The sequence below is a fragment of the Ixodes scapularis genome, unplaced genomic scaffold, assembly GCF_016920785.2.
Source record: "Ixodes scapularis isolate PalLabHiFi unplaced genomic scaffold, ASM1692078v2 PGA_scaffold2__306_contigs__length_199485367, whole genome shotgun sequence".
NCBI classification, from domain to species: Eukaryota; Metazoa; Arthropoda; class Arachnida; order Ixodida; family Ixodidae; genus Ixodes; species Ixodes scapularis.
This window is the reverse complement of record NW_024609857.1, coordinates 247,097-261,149: the sequence shown is the minus strand read 5'-3', so window position 1 is coordinate 261,149 and position 14,053 is coordinate 247,097. Positions and strand designations below refer to the sequence as shown.

Below are 14,053 nucleotides of genomic sequence, written 5' to 3'. Positions count from 1 at the left end.
GATGTACCTCACCTGCTAGGCTCATGTTCATGCAACAACGGCCCAGTTGGACAGTTTTTCTAACCCATGAAAAACGCCGCCTCGTTTTTTATGACATAATTTTATTAAGGAGTTTGATTCAGCGCTCATAAAACATAAGTCAACTTTTCTTTCATCTTCTAATATTTTATCACAGCAGAAAAACACAACAAACCTGTAGGCTCTGATGAACGCTTATCACCGTCCCGTTCCCAACCCTTCTATAATTAGAATAAAAATAAAATGGTTAATCTCATAATTCGGTGACATTCACCCTCCCCTTAATGTCTTACAAAAATCTTATAAATGGTTTTCAGTTATTTACCTTTCGCAACAGAAACACAGGCAGTCAAAATATGCATTTCCAGAAACACAGCAATTCAGACAACGGCGAAGGCAGCAGCGAATGGAGCACGCAAAAAAAAAAAAAAACAGGTTTACTTGACGAATATTATCGATTAGTTATAGGTACCGAAAAATATCGTATTCGATTTTATCATAGCGAATTTCTCCACGCACATCGAGGTATAACGGAATCAACTAACTATGCACAACTTCAGAGAACTTGCAGTGACGACTGGCTGATAATGAAATGCAGACGGGCAGAATATACCGAAAAGACAGATGTGCCTGCGGAGCGTTGAGAACTCGCAGAATGCCAATGTTTCAGTTTCATAGCCCCATTACTGACACGATGACCTCGATCTTTTGAGGCCACTGTCACACAGAACAAAACGATCAAGATGCGTCACTCCGATCCTCACTACGCAATTCCGACTATGGTTTTGTTGGGCACGTAAGAAAGGCGTTGGGCAAACACCAGCTAGAAGACTAGGCTTGCACATGACGTCATGGTTAGTGCATCCCCGACCCGCCCCAAGCGGTAGACACGCTGAAGCTCAATAAGAGCCGCCACAATGCGGCATATACGCGTCCGTCTGGGCGTCGCTGCGTGCTAATTGGGAGTTTTAGTAGACCGTCTTTCCCCCTCGGCTAAGCCCCTCCGCTACCAGGAACTCTATAGCCAAGGCCATCGGCACGCAGGCGCAGTGGCGGTTTCATCGTAGCGGAGGGGGAAACACGGTCTACTAAAACTCGCTAATGTCGCGCTCGTTGGGGAACGCTGCAACACGCGAAGTCAAGGATGCTGACTGGAGGTAGGCGGCGCGCAGCGTGGATCCGCTAGTGATCAACGTTACTATAATAGAAAAAAGTAACGCTCATCAAATCAGTTGATAATATTCCTAGAACGTCGCACGCCTTTTCGTGGCGCGTCCAATCAGCGGAGCTCGCTACGCTATCACCCTATTTGGCAAGAAACGACGGAACCGGTGGAACGTTGGATGCACATTGCCAGGGGTTGAAGGTGGTTGTAGGTGAATATTCTATTGTGTTTTTTTACATGGTCAACGTAAAGTCTACGCAAAAAGAGCGTGGTTCGAAAACGGTCTTTCGCCGTTTCCCGTGAGAGACGTGCTGCTGGTGGCGCGAGGAACGCTATCCGCGCCCGTATACTTGCTCGCTTGCGGGCAACGAGAAGGGGTGGTTTTTGAACCACGCTCTTCCGTAGAGCTTGTCAATTGATGAAGTTGGAGGAGGCAGACGATGCGCGGGCCACGTCTTCTTGGTGATACTGGCTCGTGCGCTATCTTCGCCATCGATCTCTTTCACACAGGACTCTCAGCTGAGACTTCTGTCTCTAGCAAGCAGGCCCAGATCTCCACATTAGCGCCGCGACCGCCCTTAGGGAGTTATCTTGTTGGTTCCAATGCGCGATGACGACTATATCACGGAACATCGAAATCAGCTATCGGCCCCTCCAGATGCCATGCCCGAAATGGCCGCTCAAGCGGAGGTCCGCGTCCCCGGAGCCCTCCAACCGCCGAACTTGCTGGCGAGTTCCCTGGCCACGGCGAGGCAGAGCCTGTCCTTGTAGCGGGCCGCCACCACCTGCACCCCGACGGGCAGGCCCCTCTTGTCCAGGTAGAGCGGACACGCGGTCGCGGGAACCGTGGCCGTGTTGAAGAGGCACGTGTAGTTCACGTTGTCCATGTTCGTCAGCCACTGGCCGTGGTAGCCGGGAGCGCCGAACCCCGCGGCCGGCATCACGAGCACTGCGTCGCCGTCCTGGAACAGACATGTACGCGTTAATGAAATAGAGAAGCTAATACAAAATTACTCGTTACTCGCTTAAGAAGTAACCAAATACGTTACTCGTTATTGAAATTTGAACGCCTTACTTCAGCTCGAAAGTAACGCGATACTTCCTCATTACTTTAAATGTGTAGTTTCCTTGTTTTATTTAAGCATTAGTCGTCCGATGTATCCTATCATCTATTATTTCTTGATTTTAGAGCGCAGCTCTTAGACGCCTGTTTTCGGCTTGACCAGCGTCGCCGTCGGCGTCGGCGTCGGCGTCGCCGTAACCGCGCGGTGCATTATGGAAAACGTCCCATAATTGAACGCTCGGGTCTCACTCGTGCATTATGGGATTCGTACCTCCCCTCCTCCTCCTCCTCAAGAGTTGCGCTCTAATTCGGTATTACAGGGAATTGTAAACGTCTTTAACTGTTTTAACGTATTCATTGAGGCGCACATTTATTTTGTTGTTTATCTGGCGTTTTTCTCGCCTTGAAACTCACAGGAGCGAGCCATGGAGTATGAACTTTATCTCGGGTACTTGTATTTTACGCGCTCTGCTGGAGAAGTAAGTAAATGCCGTTATTCCATCAGGAACTAAGGAAACCAGGTTACTCGTTACGTGGTTACCGAAAAAAGAATAACTCCATGTAAGTGAAGCGTTGCTTGTAGCGCATTAGGTACAAGTCCTACCTGGAGGAGCTCTTCCAGCTTGCGCACGAAGCGCTGTCCCTGCGCGGTGAGGTCCGCCACGCGGGCGGGGTCTGTAAAGTCCTTTTCCCTTTCCCTGAGGGCCACCACAATGGCGGCCACCGTGTGGTGGGACCGGCCGACCAGCTTGAGCGCCAGCTCCGTCAGCGGGTTCAGCTTCTCCGTGTAGTTCTTCATGACTTCGGCGAATGGAGGCGGAGCGCCGGACCTCACAGTTGCCATCCAGATACGCGAGGCCCGCGGCAGCTCTTCGAACGACACCTGCCGGGGCCGGGCCTCGCAAAGAGGTTCCAGACAAGCGACAGCCTGCGTCACGTATTAAAAAAGAAGGAAGAAAAATAAGTTGTTTCTAAAGTTAGTGCACCATACTTTAAAAGTGCTTTAACCGCTGACCCCCGGCAGGGCAAGACTACTTAGAGGACAAGGCCTACTCATTACGTCATCGTTAGTGGATTCCCGATTAGCCCCAAGAGGAAGACCCCCTCTCCCCAAGCTTAACGTGAGTACGGCGAAGAGCAGCGAACGCGTGCGTCTTGGCGTCACCGCGTACTATCGCCACGATTGTTGCGAGACGCTGCAAGACGTGCTGGAGGCGAAGCTGACGCCAGCGAGGTGGCGCTGCGTGGATCCACCCACAAGTGATGACGTCTGGGGGAAAAAAGCGCAGGTCCCATACTCGTTTTCACATTAAGAAACAGTACTAAATATTGAAAAAAAAAAAAGTGCGGCTCATCGCGGAGCATCACTAATTTTCCCCCTTATGCAGATAATTAAGATATCTGTAGGTGAATTACAGATTAGAGGTGTGTTATCCTATCAAGACGTACACGGTCTCAAACGCCAAAAGCATCGCTTCTTCCTCCGCCAACCAAATCTCGTAAGAACTACTTTCGCGCAGCGCATGAACAATGCGCAAACTTTTTTTTTTTTTTTCTTGAGGTGAAAATGAGTGAACTGGTGCTATGGCTTGATCAGAATCGACCCCTTTCGAAATTCGCGTGCCGATTATTCGGTCGGAACCACTGCACGATGGCGGAACAACTGACATCGCGGAACGTGCAAGTCATTCCGTATTATAGCGCGAACGGTCGGAGCGCGGCCAACGCTAGGAGCCAACGATCCAATAGAGAGTCTTCGTAAATGGTTTTCGCCGTCCCGCAACGGCCTCCGCAACCCGCCACGATACCCGGAACTCTACAGTCAAGGCCATCGGCGCGCAGGCGCAGTAGCGGCTTCTTCATTGCGGAGGGCATAGCGGTGGGGGAGACGCGGCCTACGAAAACACTCCCTATTATATAATACAGCGCCGAAAGTGCAACGTCACTGCGCGATCATCACCTTTTTCTGTGGGTGGGTGTGTTTTTTCTTCTACTTCAACCAAACCAGCCAAACGCATCAAGGCCCGTTCACACTCTTGCAACCGAGTACGACCGAGAGAGACGAGACTTGTTAAAACCTCTTAAAATTTATTAGGACGAGATAACACACTGGCACGCTGGCGCCATCTATGCGGTGACCCTGGAACTGCATTTCACAAGAGCGAAGGTTTTGCGGGATTCCCGAGATCAAATGTGCGTAACACCTATAAGAAAGGCTCGTTTATAACGTTGACAAAAGCGTTTCGAGACAAGAAAGAGAGGATAATGCGGAAAGAAATAGAAATTATGCCGGAACGCCAAGTCTACACTGCTGCCCAATAGGTGGCGCCGGTGTGTCCTCTCGTTGTAAGAGGTTTTAAGGAACCCTGTTCTCAGAGGTCGCAAGAGTGTGAACGGGCCTCAAAGTGTGCCGTGACGTTGCGGTTCTACTCCGCCATTGTGCAGGGATTCCACAGTTGCCAACAGAGGGCAGTATCTCGAAAGGGGTCCATAAGAGTAGTGTCAAGGTTTTCAGTGAACAGAAGCGAACAAACTCGGTATGGAAATTTTTGAGACAACAGGGAGTTTGTTTCGCGGGTAATTGAATAACATTTTTTTATAAAGGACGTACGCGCCGAACCAGAGGAATTAGTAAGGGGAAAGTCCCTGTTTCAAGCGAACCAGGCAGCCTTACGGATATGTGCAGATTTACCCATCACAAATATTCTGCGAAAGCGTACGAAAGGTTAAACATTTTATTAAGCTTCCCCGAGCCCATAATAGTTGAAACTTACATCAAGGACGGCTTGGCTGAACTTTTTTTGCAGGCGCCCGATGTACTTGTTACCATCTTCAACAAGGTAGAACACTTTTAATTTTTTCAAATCAACCTGGAAAGAAAAAAACTGCAACTGAGTTGGGAGGCAGCAAGTTATAGAGAATAAAGCGAAATATTTTTCGTGTGTGTATTATCACTCACCCAATAAAGTAAACCACACTATTTCCGTATATTTTATTCCAGTTGAGTAGATGCTTTCTTTTTTCCTTCTTGTTGAGTGCATAAAAGACGGAATGCCGCAACACGCAATTTAAGTACGTATATTGCTCCGCAAATAAGTTAGCGCCTTTTTTTTCAGTCAACGGTTTGGTTTCATGGCATAAAGCTTGGAGCGGCGGCTATTTACGGTTATAGGCGACAGCATAAAATGCTCCCATTAAGGACTATGTATAGTACGCGCATGACACATGCAGACACATTAACTATTCATAAACACCCAGAGAAGTTACACTATTCCAGCTACACCGTTTTGTCCAACTAACGCAAAATAAACCAGCGTCTCTCGTGTAAAAAGCACCTGCAGCTGTTGACCTGAATCATCGTCAATCGCGCAATATTCGCTTTCACTGTAAGAAAACGAAGGCTGAATTTCAGTTACACCCCACTCCGAAGAGCTCACACGAGCAGTCGCCTAATTCTCTTCGCGTTTTCTTTCCCTTCGAAACGCCGATCCACAAGAGACGATCAAGAGGCCGTTCATGGATGAAGAAAGAATAAACAATTAAAACAGGGACAACACAACCACATCTTTCAACTAGCAACAGACGAGTAAACTTTCAAACAGCGAGCAGCCGACTATACCCAGTAGGAGTAGGGGAGAGAAGGGGGAGAGAAGGAAAGATAAGAAACGCGGAGTGCAAGTCAGGGTGGTAGGGTTATCTCGGATTTTAAAAATTCAACCTTTTTTTTTAAAAGCCGAGATAACCCTACCACCCTGACTTGCACTTCGCGTGTTTTATCTTTCCTTCTCTCCCCTTCTCTCCCCTACTCCTACTGGGTATAGTCGGCTGCTCGATGTTGAAAGTTTACTCGTCTGTTGCTAGTTGAAAGATGTGGTTGTGTTGTCCCTGTTTTAATTGTTTATTCTTTCTTCATCCATGACTTAAACCAACACGCTCTTCTGCCAAGCAGGCCGTTCAAACGTGGCGCGATATCTTCCAAATACGTGGCTGCGACGCCGCTCAGGTATCGCCTTTATACGGAGCGCAAGTTCGTCTGCTTCTTTTCCGGGGGTTGTGGTGACGTCAGAACGTCGAGCTCTGATTGGCTCTGATTGGGAGGATAGACCTCGAAGCCAGCTCCCTTGAGGTCTACCCACTATTCTTCAGTCAGAGCCAACCAGACATCAGCGTTCTCACATCACCACAACCCCTGCAAAAAGAAGCAGACGAACTTGCGCTCCACATTGACAGCAGGAAAAAATGGTGATCATGATAGTGCCTGTGCAGTATTCAACGGGCGCTTCCTTCGAAAAATCGCAACGTGTGAATCGGCCTAAAATGCCATTTCGCGCGGTGCTGGTTTCGAAAGAAGCGCGCATACATCGGGGCACAGACACCATCACTGGAACTAGGAAAAGGTGAGGGATGATGATGACGACCGTACGAAATCACAGAAGCATTTCTCACCCAGAGAAAACTCTTGACATACCATAGTCTCCTATTATTTATTATTATTTATTTGAATATTAATGCCGTCCTACTTTTGTGGGCCAAGGCATGTGAGTACATATACGACCTATACAACAGCACAGCTCTACACGGTGAAACAAGGAGACGGCAGGCTCTTTAAATCGACCGCAAAATTCGGTTTCTTAACCTATCACGCTACGACTTTGTGCAGCGTTGCCCACGGATGGTGCATTTTTTTTTTTTTTTTTTTGTAAAATTTGCAAAAGAGCGAATTTACCTGAGGAAAAAGTAAAGAAAGAAAAAGGCTTAGCTCCTATGGAAACGCAGCGACGCCACCGGTCTTCAAACAACACGGCGTCGTTTCGCACGGGACACAAGAAATGGCGTAACGAACGCCGCCAACGAACGAGCATACGGCGCCGAGAGCCAGCGTCTTTAGCAGGCGATCTTTTCGACTCAAAAGCGGCGCGCGTTCCGCAGGCGGCGACAGTCGCAGAAACAAAAACAGGCGCGGTAACAACAAGGAACTGCAGTTCCTTGTCTGCTGAAGGGCCGGCTCTCGGCGTCGTCTGCTCGTTCGTTGGCGGCAGTTGGCGTCGCGACCGCTTGCGCCATGTCTTGTCTCCCGTGCTAAACGGCGCCGTGTTGTTTGAAGACCGGTGGCGTCGCTGCGTTTCCATAGGAGCTAAGCCTTTTTCTTTCTTTACTTTTTCCTCAGGTAAATTCGCTCTTTTGCAAATTTTACAAAAAAAAAAAAAAAAATGCACCATCCGTGGGCAACGCTGCACAAAGTCGTAGCGTGATAGGTTAAGAAACCGAATTTTGCGGTCGATTTAAAGAGCCTGCCGTCTCCTTGTTTCACCCTGTAGTTATACATGGCTTCAAAAAACATAGTTAAGAAAAAGTAAAAGACATATAGTACAAACGCTTCCCAATAAACAGAGGTAACACTTGGCAAATGGTTAGTGACATGGATTTAAAACTCCATCTAGGGTGCTGACAAACGAGTCGAAGGTGGCACTGCCTGTAATGTTGTGAGGCAGGCCATTCCAGTCTCGGACAGTTCTCGGAAAGAAAGAGTAGTTACAAATGTCATTTCTACATTGAAACTACTGACAAAGCCTGACAGATCGCCACGAGAAGCGGCCGCCGAAATGGGAAAGGTGGAGCGGCAGACAGCGGATGAGAGAAGAGCCACGTGGCTGGCGCCCCGCTGCGGCGAGACACCGAAACACACTTCTCCCGAGCGAAAAAGTGTGTTTTGGGTCCTCGCCGCTGCAAAAGCTGTGCGCTGACGTCCAGGTTCCCTGGAAAATGGCTCTTTGATGCCCTGTGCTGCAAAATCCTCGCGCTCCAAATCAGCGACCGGGCACTGTATGGCTCCTTCGTCGAACTGCCAGGCTTTGTGAGTATAAAGGAGGCTATGAACATACGTGAAACGATTCTCGAGCATTCAATGCGAATATATTTAAAAGGTGCCTCGACCAGTCGTAAGAAATTTTTATTTCGGGAATTCACGCCTACTCACCGGGCTGTCCAGGGCCAGCCTGGGAGCGTTCTCTCCGGCCATGACCCGCAGCATGGGAAGGAGATCGTCGGCATAGCGGCACATGGGACCGGGCGTCGAGAACTTGCCCACGGCCTCACCCCTGTCGGGGTACAGGCCGTGTCGAGAGACGATGCCTAACCGGAAAGACTCAGAATATTTAGACAGAAATGTTGACCTATTTGTGGCGATGAACGACAATTTCTGAAGTACGCACGGGGCCGTTCATGTTTGACGGTGCAATAATTAAAAATGGCGCCACCCTACGCGCGTCAAACACACGTTTTCAGATTGTACAACAACACAGTTGCTCCACAGGTATATTTTAAATGACACAGAGTAAATTCTCAGTAAAATATGAAACGAAAACAAAACAGAGAATTAGATAAAAACTCATAACAACCCGTTTAGAACAAATTTGTGCTACAGCAGAGCCTTTTCCAGCTATTTTCTAAATGCACTGATTATAAATAAAAGGGGATTCCGCGTGGTTTCAGGTTTATCGCGCGAGCCGTCCCGTTTGGTGACAATGAGCTCACCAAATGAGGACGTAAAACGCCAACCCTCACCTCAGCCCCAATTCGTTCTGCATTTGGCTCCCATGTATATTGTCCTGTTTATTGCTGAACCAGGCACTCTAAAAAAAAAGTATCACCTTACACCCTCTTGCCCCGTATAATACACCCCAAAACTTCATTGCGACGTACAGCGCCCATGGTCGAACAGACGGCCCCAAATTTTACGAGGGGCTCCATAACCGTGCGATATAACTTTTTAAATAGCTAAAGTACGTATCAAGACCACACAAAGAAAACACCGAGTTTTTGCAGTAGGGCAAAGAAAACCCCGATTATTATTACTATTTTTTTTTTGTAGTCAGTAACACGTACATTAGGTATTTTAATAAGTTGTACTACACGGCTATGAAGCCCCTCGTAAAATTTGGGGCCGTTTGTTCGACTATATGGCGCTGTACGTGGAATTAAAGTTTTGGGGTGTATTATATGGGACAAAGGGTGTAACGATACACCCTTTTACACACTTTTTTTTTAAAGTGGCAGCATCGTATAGGCCTATTTTTCTTTTAGGAGCGAAGCTCCTTCGGGTCTAGCCTTGTCCGGCGTCCGTGCTTACATCGATTGCCATCCCATCTGTCTTCTTAAAAAAAGGGAAAAAAAAACAAAACATGTTTGCGCAGTTGACAGGATTTCTATGGATTTCCAGTCTTTCTTTTCTTTATTTGTTTTCCTTCGGGCAGAGCCCGAAAGAAGGGCCAGTGCAAAAGGCTAAAAAAAGCCTGACGTGGCACTGGTCCCTTACAGTCCACACATAAAAAAAATAACATGAAAACGAATCCCATCTAAGAAAATAATACAGCAGGATAAAAATCTTTTACAGAACTGAGGCACACATACATAACACAAATGCAACAATAAAAGCCATGTATATAAGATAAAAATACGTACTGAATGCAAAAAACAAGAATACATACTATAATACAGATAAAAGAAAAAACAAGTCATCTAAGGAAACACAAATAACAAACATCATTATCGCTCACTTTACAGAAACTGAACAGTGTACACCCAACAAGGCGAGTCATGCACATAAAATAAAACAAGGATGAATTTTGAAGGTATAAAGTATAATACAACACTTTATTCTAATTAGGAAGCTTTGATAAATTTTATATCGCTGCCTACCCAGCAGTGCTTTACATTCTTCTTTAAATAAAGGGAACGACATTGCATAGTTCATAGAGGGCATGTTATTTAATAGACTAATTGTTTGATAGTGTATACTCTGCCTTCCGTAATTTGTTCTTGAATAGGGTTCCCGCCTTTTAACATGACGGATCGCCTTATCCACTCGGCTACGACTGCGGGACGAGTAGGGGGCTCTGAGATGTGGTAGTAACTCAAGAGCTCGAAAGTCATGAATGAAACGTTGCATGTAGCCGCTCCACGTCTATACAGGAGAGGGCGCTGCGGTCAAATGCGTATATAATCGCGTTAAACTTCGCATGCATTGGATCAACGTTTATAGACGAGAGGGCGCTGCGGTCAAATGCTCAAATGCGTATATAACCACGATCCATAACACGCATTCTCTTTCTGACATGGACTGTTGACTTAAGCGGTGGAGATGCGTTCCCACGGCTTCTAGCGGATCCAAGCTGATCCGCTAGAAGAACCACTGGCTCGGCATTTCACCGACATAAAGCAGTAATAATGAAGTCGAAACGCAACACGGAACTCAGCACTACCTATGAGCAATAAAAAAAAAAATCAGCACCATCAGCACTACCTATGAACAATAAAATCAGTATCATCAGCACCACCAGAGCTTCGCCCCAATCAACATCATTCACCATGTGGAGTTGCGGTCATCTTTTTGGTCACAATTCGGTTGTGCGTTTTTCCGTTTTTTTTTTTTTTTTTTTTTTTATTGCGAACGCTAAGCGGGCAGAATTTCATTGGTCGACATAAATTTGTAAAAAATAAAAAAGCAAACGATTAAAAAAAAAAAACGTTTCCATCGTTTTGATGGGACACTAAAACGCTTGAAAACGACCGTGGCTCGTGCATGATCAAAGACCTCATTATGTTCGATGCAAGCATTACATGGACGTGTCACGGAAGCGATCGCGCCCCCTGGCCGAGAGAAACAGACCTATTTTGAACAAGCAAAAACCAACTAAAATGACCTTCACGCGATTTCTTTAGCGTTAACTCAGTGACGGCCGCTGAGTTACGCTAACATGAGAGGTAGCAGGAAACAAAATCTTGCGCTTAGTACATTAACGCATTCGTTTTGAGACTCGATAGAGAGTACTGAGTTCCGTTACATGCCATATTGGGTATCATTTAATATAATGTTTACAGCCTTTGGCTACATTGGATCTGCAGATGAACCTCCGCCTCCGGTACGCGTTCGTTGCCTTCCGGCGTGCTTGGGCGGCACTATGCAGCCGGCACTACGAGCTGACTGAACCAATCGTACAACGTGAAAAGTGCACCGTCATGGTGTTCATGAGGTTTCTGGACGTGTTCTTTCATCGCTGAACCCATCATAAACAGTAAAGGCCCCTTGAGCTTTTGACGCTGCTTCACTGACCCCGTTACATCGTAACGTCTAGACTTAAACTGAAGCAAAGTATAGTGTCGAAGTGTTATCGAAGGTAGATAGCTCTCGCTAGAACTTCTACTGCAAACCTTTTTTTAGCTGTACATTTTTTTTTATCAATATGCGCAGTAGCGTTTCATATAATGGCCCGTTCACACCCTTGCAACCGAGTACGACCGAGAGAGAACAGACCGGGGGTGCTATGTTGCGCTTTTTGGACTCCCAGGAGACTAGGGAGAGGGAAGTGACGTCAACGACACAGCAAACGCAGATTGGATGTTGATTTTGTTTTCTTCCGTCAACATCCAATCTGCGTTTGCTCTAGTCGTTGACGTCACTTCCCTCTTCCAAGTCTCCTGGGAGTCCAAAAAGCGCAACATAGCACCCCGGTTTTTAAGCCTCTTATACCCTAGTTACACGGACGCTTTCAACTGCCATTGAGTTAACGACAGTTGACTCAATCGCGATCGGCCGGAGTTACACGGCGGCGCCAACTGTGATCGAGCCGCTAATGACAGTTGAGTTCAACTGAGCTCCCCTACCTCAGTTCAACTGAACGGACTTCACCAACGGAGGTAAAATGGCGCTTGTTCGCGGGATCGCTGCCGCCGACCATCGTTTGCGAGGCACTTACTGTTTTGGAAAGCGGGGGGAGGCGTCTAGAAAGAATCGTAGCAGCAAAATATCCGGCAAGGAATAGGTTTAGGCGCCCGAGCTGCCGCTAAAACGATCCCGGCTAGCGGGCAACCACCAAACGAGCGAAGATGGCGGTGGGACCGGCTGTATGAATGGACAAATAGTAATGGGTACACCCATCGTAGCGGGCGGTAGTTTGCGCCACCTATCCTAAAATATGCGCAACCTAGCCCTGAATCTGCTTTGGTACTCGTGTAAACGCCGCTAAAAAGCAACAAGGTATAGAACATATTGTCCGATATACTTATAATAAATAAAATGTGTATCTCCGAGTAAATTAATTTACCAATTAAACTGATCACGTGGCACAAGAACTAGTTTCGTTTTAGCTTCAACTGGGTTCTAGAGAGCCGTGTAGCACCATCTTAGTTCAGTTCAGTTCGATCACAGTTGGCACCGATAACTGTGATTGAACTGAACGACAGTTCAAAGCGCCCGTGTAACTAGGGTATCACACCGTCTTAGAACCAGCTCCGCAGGTGGCGCATCTGGTTCTAAGACGTCGCAAGAGGCTTAAAAACCGGTCTGGCCACTCTCGGTCTTACTCGGTGAAGAGTGTGAACGGGCTTTTAAAGTAAACACGCGATCGTCGTGAACTCGCAGCGTCATGAAGCGGCGGCCGTGTCGGCGTCAGCGATTTACGAACCAAGTGTGGCAAAATGCGAGATAAGGCACGCAAGCTGCCATCTTGGGCTCCTTATCTCACCTTATCCCTGCAGGCGGCGTCATGAAGCTGCCGCTTCTAACGCTGCCGGACCAGCGCCTCTAATCTCGGCACTTGGCGAAAAAGTCGGCGAGATACCCGGTGGCTATGATACCAATGCAGTTAATGCAAAGGTGCAAGAATTCTTGTCCAGCTCGCTTGCACCTTCGCATTAATTGCATTATCATTATAACCTTAAAATGCAGGCCACTCACCCTTGTTGGTGTTAGACTGGTGGCAGTTGATAAAAACCGCCTGCTCTACTGACGTCTAACTCCCGGTTAGCGCAGTTAGTAGAGAACTCCACTGGAAATGGAGGGGTCCCTGGTTCAATACCAGGACCAGGCGGATTCTTTTTCGGTCGCGCATCAGTCACCTAGTTGTGTTAGGAGATCTGTGTTTGTCCTTTGTCCGCCTTGTTCCCCCTTCTCCAGGGATTATTTTAGTCGGCTATGATTGGCTGGCGCCGAGGTCAATTGCGGCGTTGGATTTCTGGATTCCTCGCCGACTATTTAGCCAAGTGTCCAAATTAGGGCCCCTGAGTGGTCCACGATCGCGTTTAAACTTCATATTTCCGCAGCACCCCCGGACGGCAATATAAGCTGAAACAAAGTCTGAACCTTTCCTACTCCTACACTTTCCAAAAACTCTTATTATATCTCAAATTGTGAGTGTTCAGAGATTGAGACCTAAGCTTTGCGTTCCAACACACGTTTGCACGAAGTAAACCGAAGAGGCATGGAGGGCTGTTTCAGCTGATAGTGTCCACGGCATGCCTCTGAGAGGCGGTGGCACGTATTACGCACCGTGAGTTGGCTTGTGGCCGAAGACGCCGCAGTTGCCCGCAGGGTGGCGGATGCTGCCTGCCAGATCCGTGCCCAGGCCGATGACTGACGCGGCCGCACCGAGAAGGCTGGCCTCACCTCCTGCGAGGATTCAGGCAATACAAGTCTTTTCAACTATCATTACAGATTCATGGCTACGTCGGTCCTTGCACAGGAAGCAACCTTCGCCCTCTTCTATTTCATTTTTGTCAATGGCCTTACTTCGTGCGTAAAATACAAAAACAAAATGCTCTTATTTGTCGACGACATAAAATAGTATTGACTTCCGAATGATGTGGGGGACTGCGTTTATTTTCAGCGCAAGGTTTGCTCTAGTTCTGTGTGGTGCTCTCAGCGGGAAACGCTGCGTTTTGCAATTCTCCTATGCTTTAGAGTTTAGATGCTACTGTTATCTGCCGTGTGTCCCTGTTTAGGAATTTGGGTGCACATTTTGACATTGAAT

The 14,053-nt window shown here is 47.5% G+C and overlaps 1 protein-coding gene across 1 annotated transcript in view; it reads right to left on the bottom strand.

Annotated features, from left to right (window-relative positions):
- Positions 1 to 81: 81 nt before the first annotated feature.
- The window catches only part of LOC8026723 (fatty-acid amide hydrolase 2-A), a 31,970-nt gene continuing 17,998 nt past the window's right edge, over positions 82 to 14,053 (bottom strand). The window contains exons 5-9 of the mRNA XM_029970028.4: positions 13,573 to 13,692; positions 8,224 to 8,378; positions 5,021 to 5,116; positions 2,851 to 3,174; positions 82 to 2,145 (exon numbers count right to left, since the gene is read on the bottom strand). Coding sequence (XP_029825888.3) covers positions 1,864 to 2,145; positions 2,851 to 3,174; positions 5,021 to 5,116; positions 8,224 to 8,378; positions 13,573 to 13,692 — 977 coding nt within the window. The 3' untranslated portion in view covers positions 82 to 1,863. The remainder of the gene's footprint in view (positions 2,146 to 2,850; positions 3,175 to 5,020; positions 5,117 to 8,223; positions 8,379 to 13,572; positions 13,693 to 14,053) is intronic.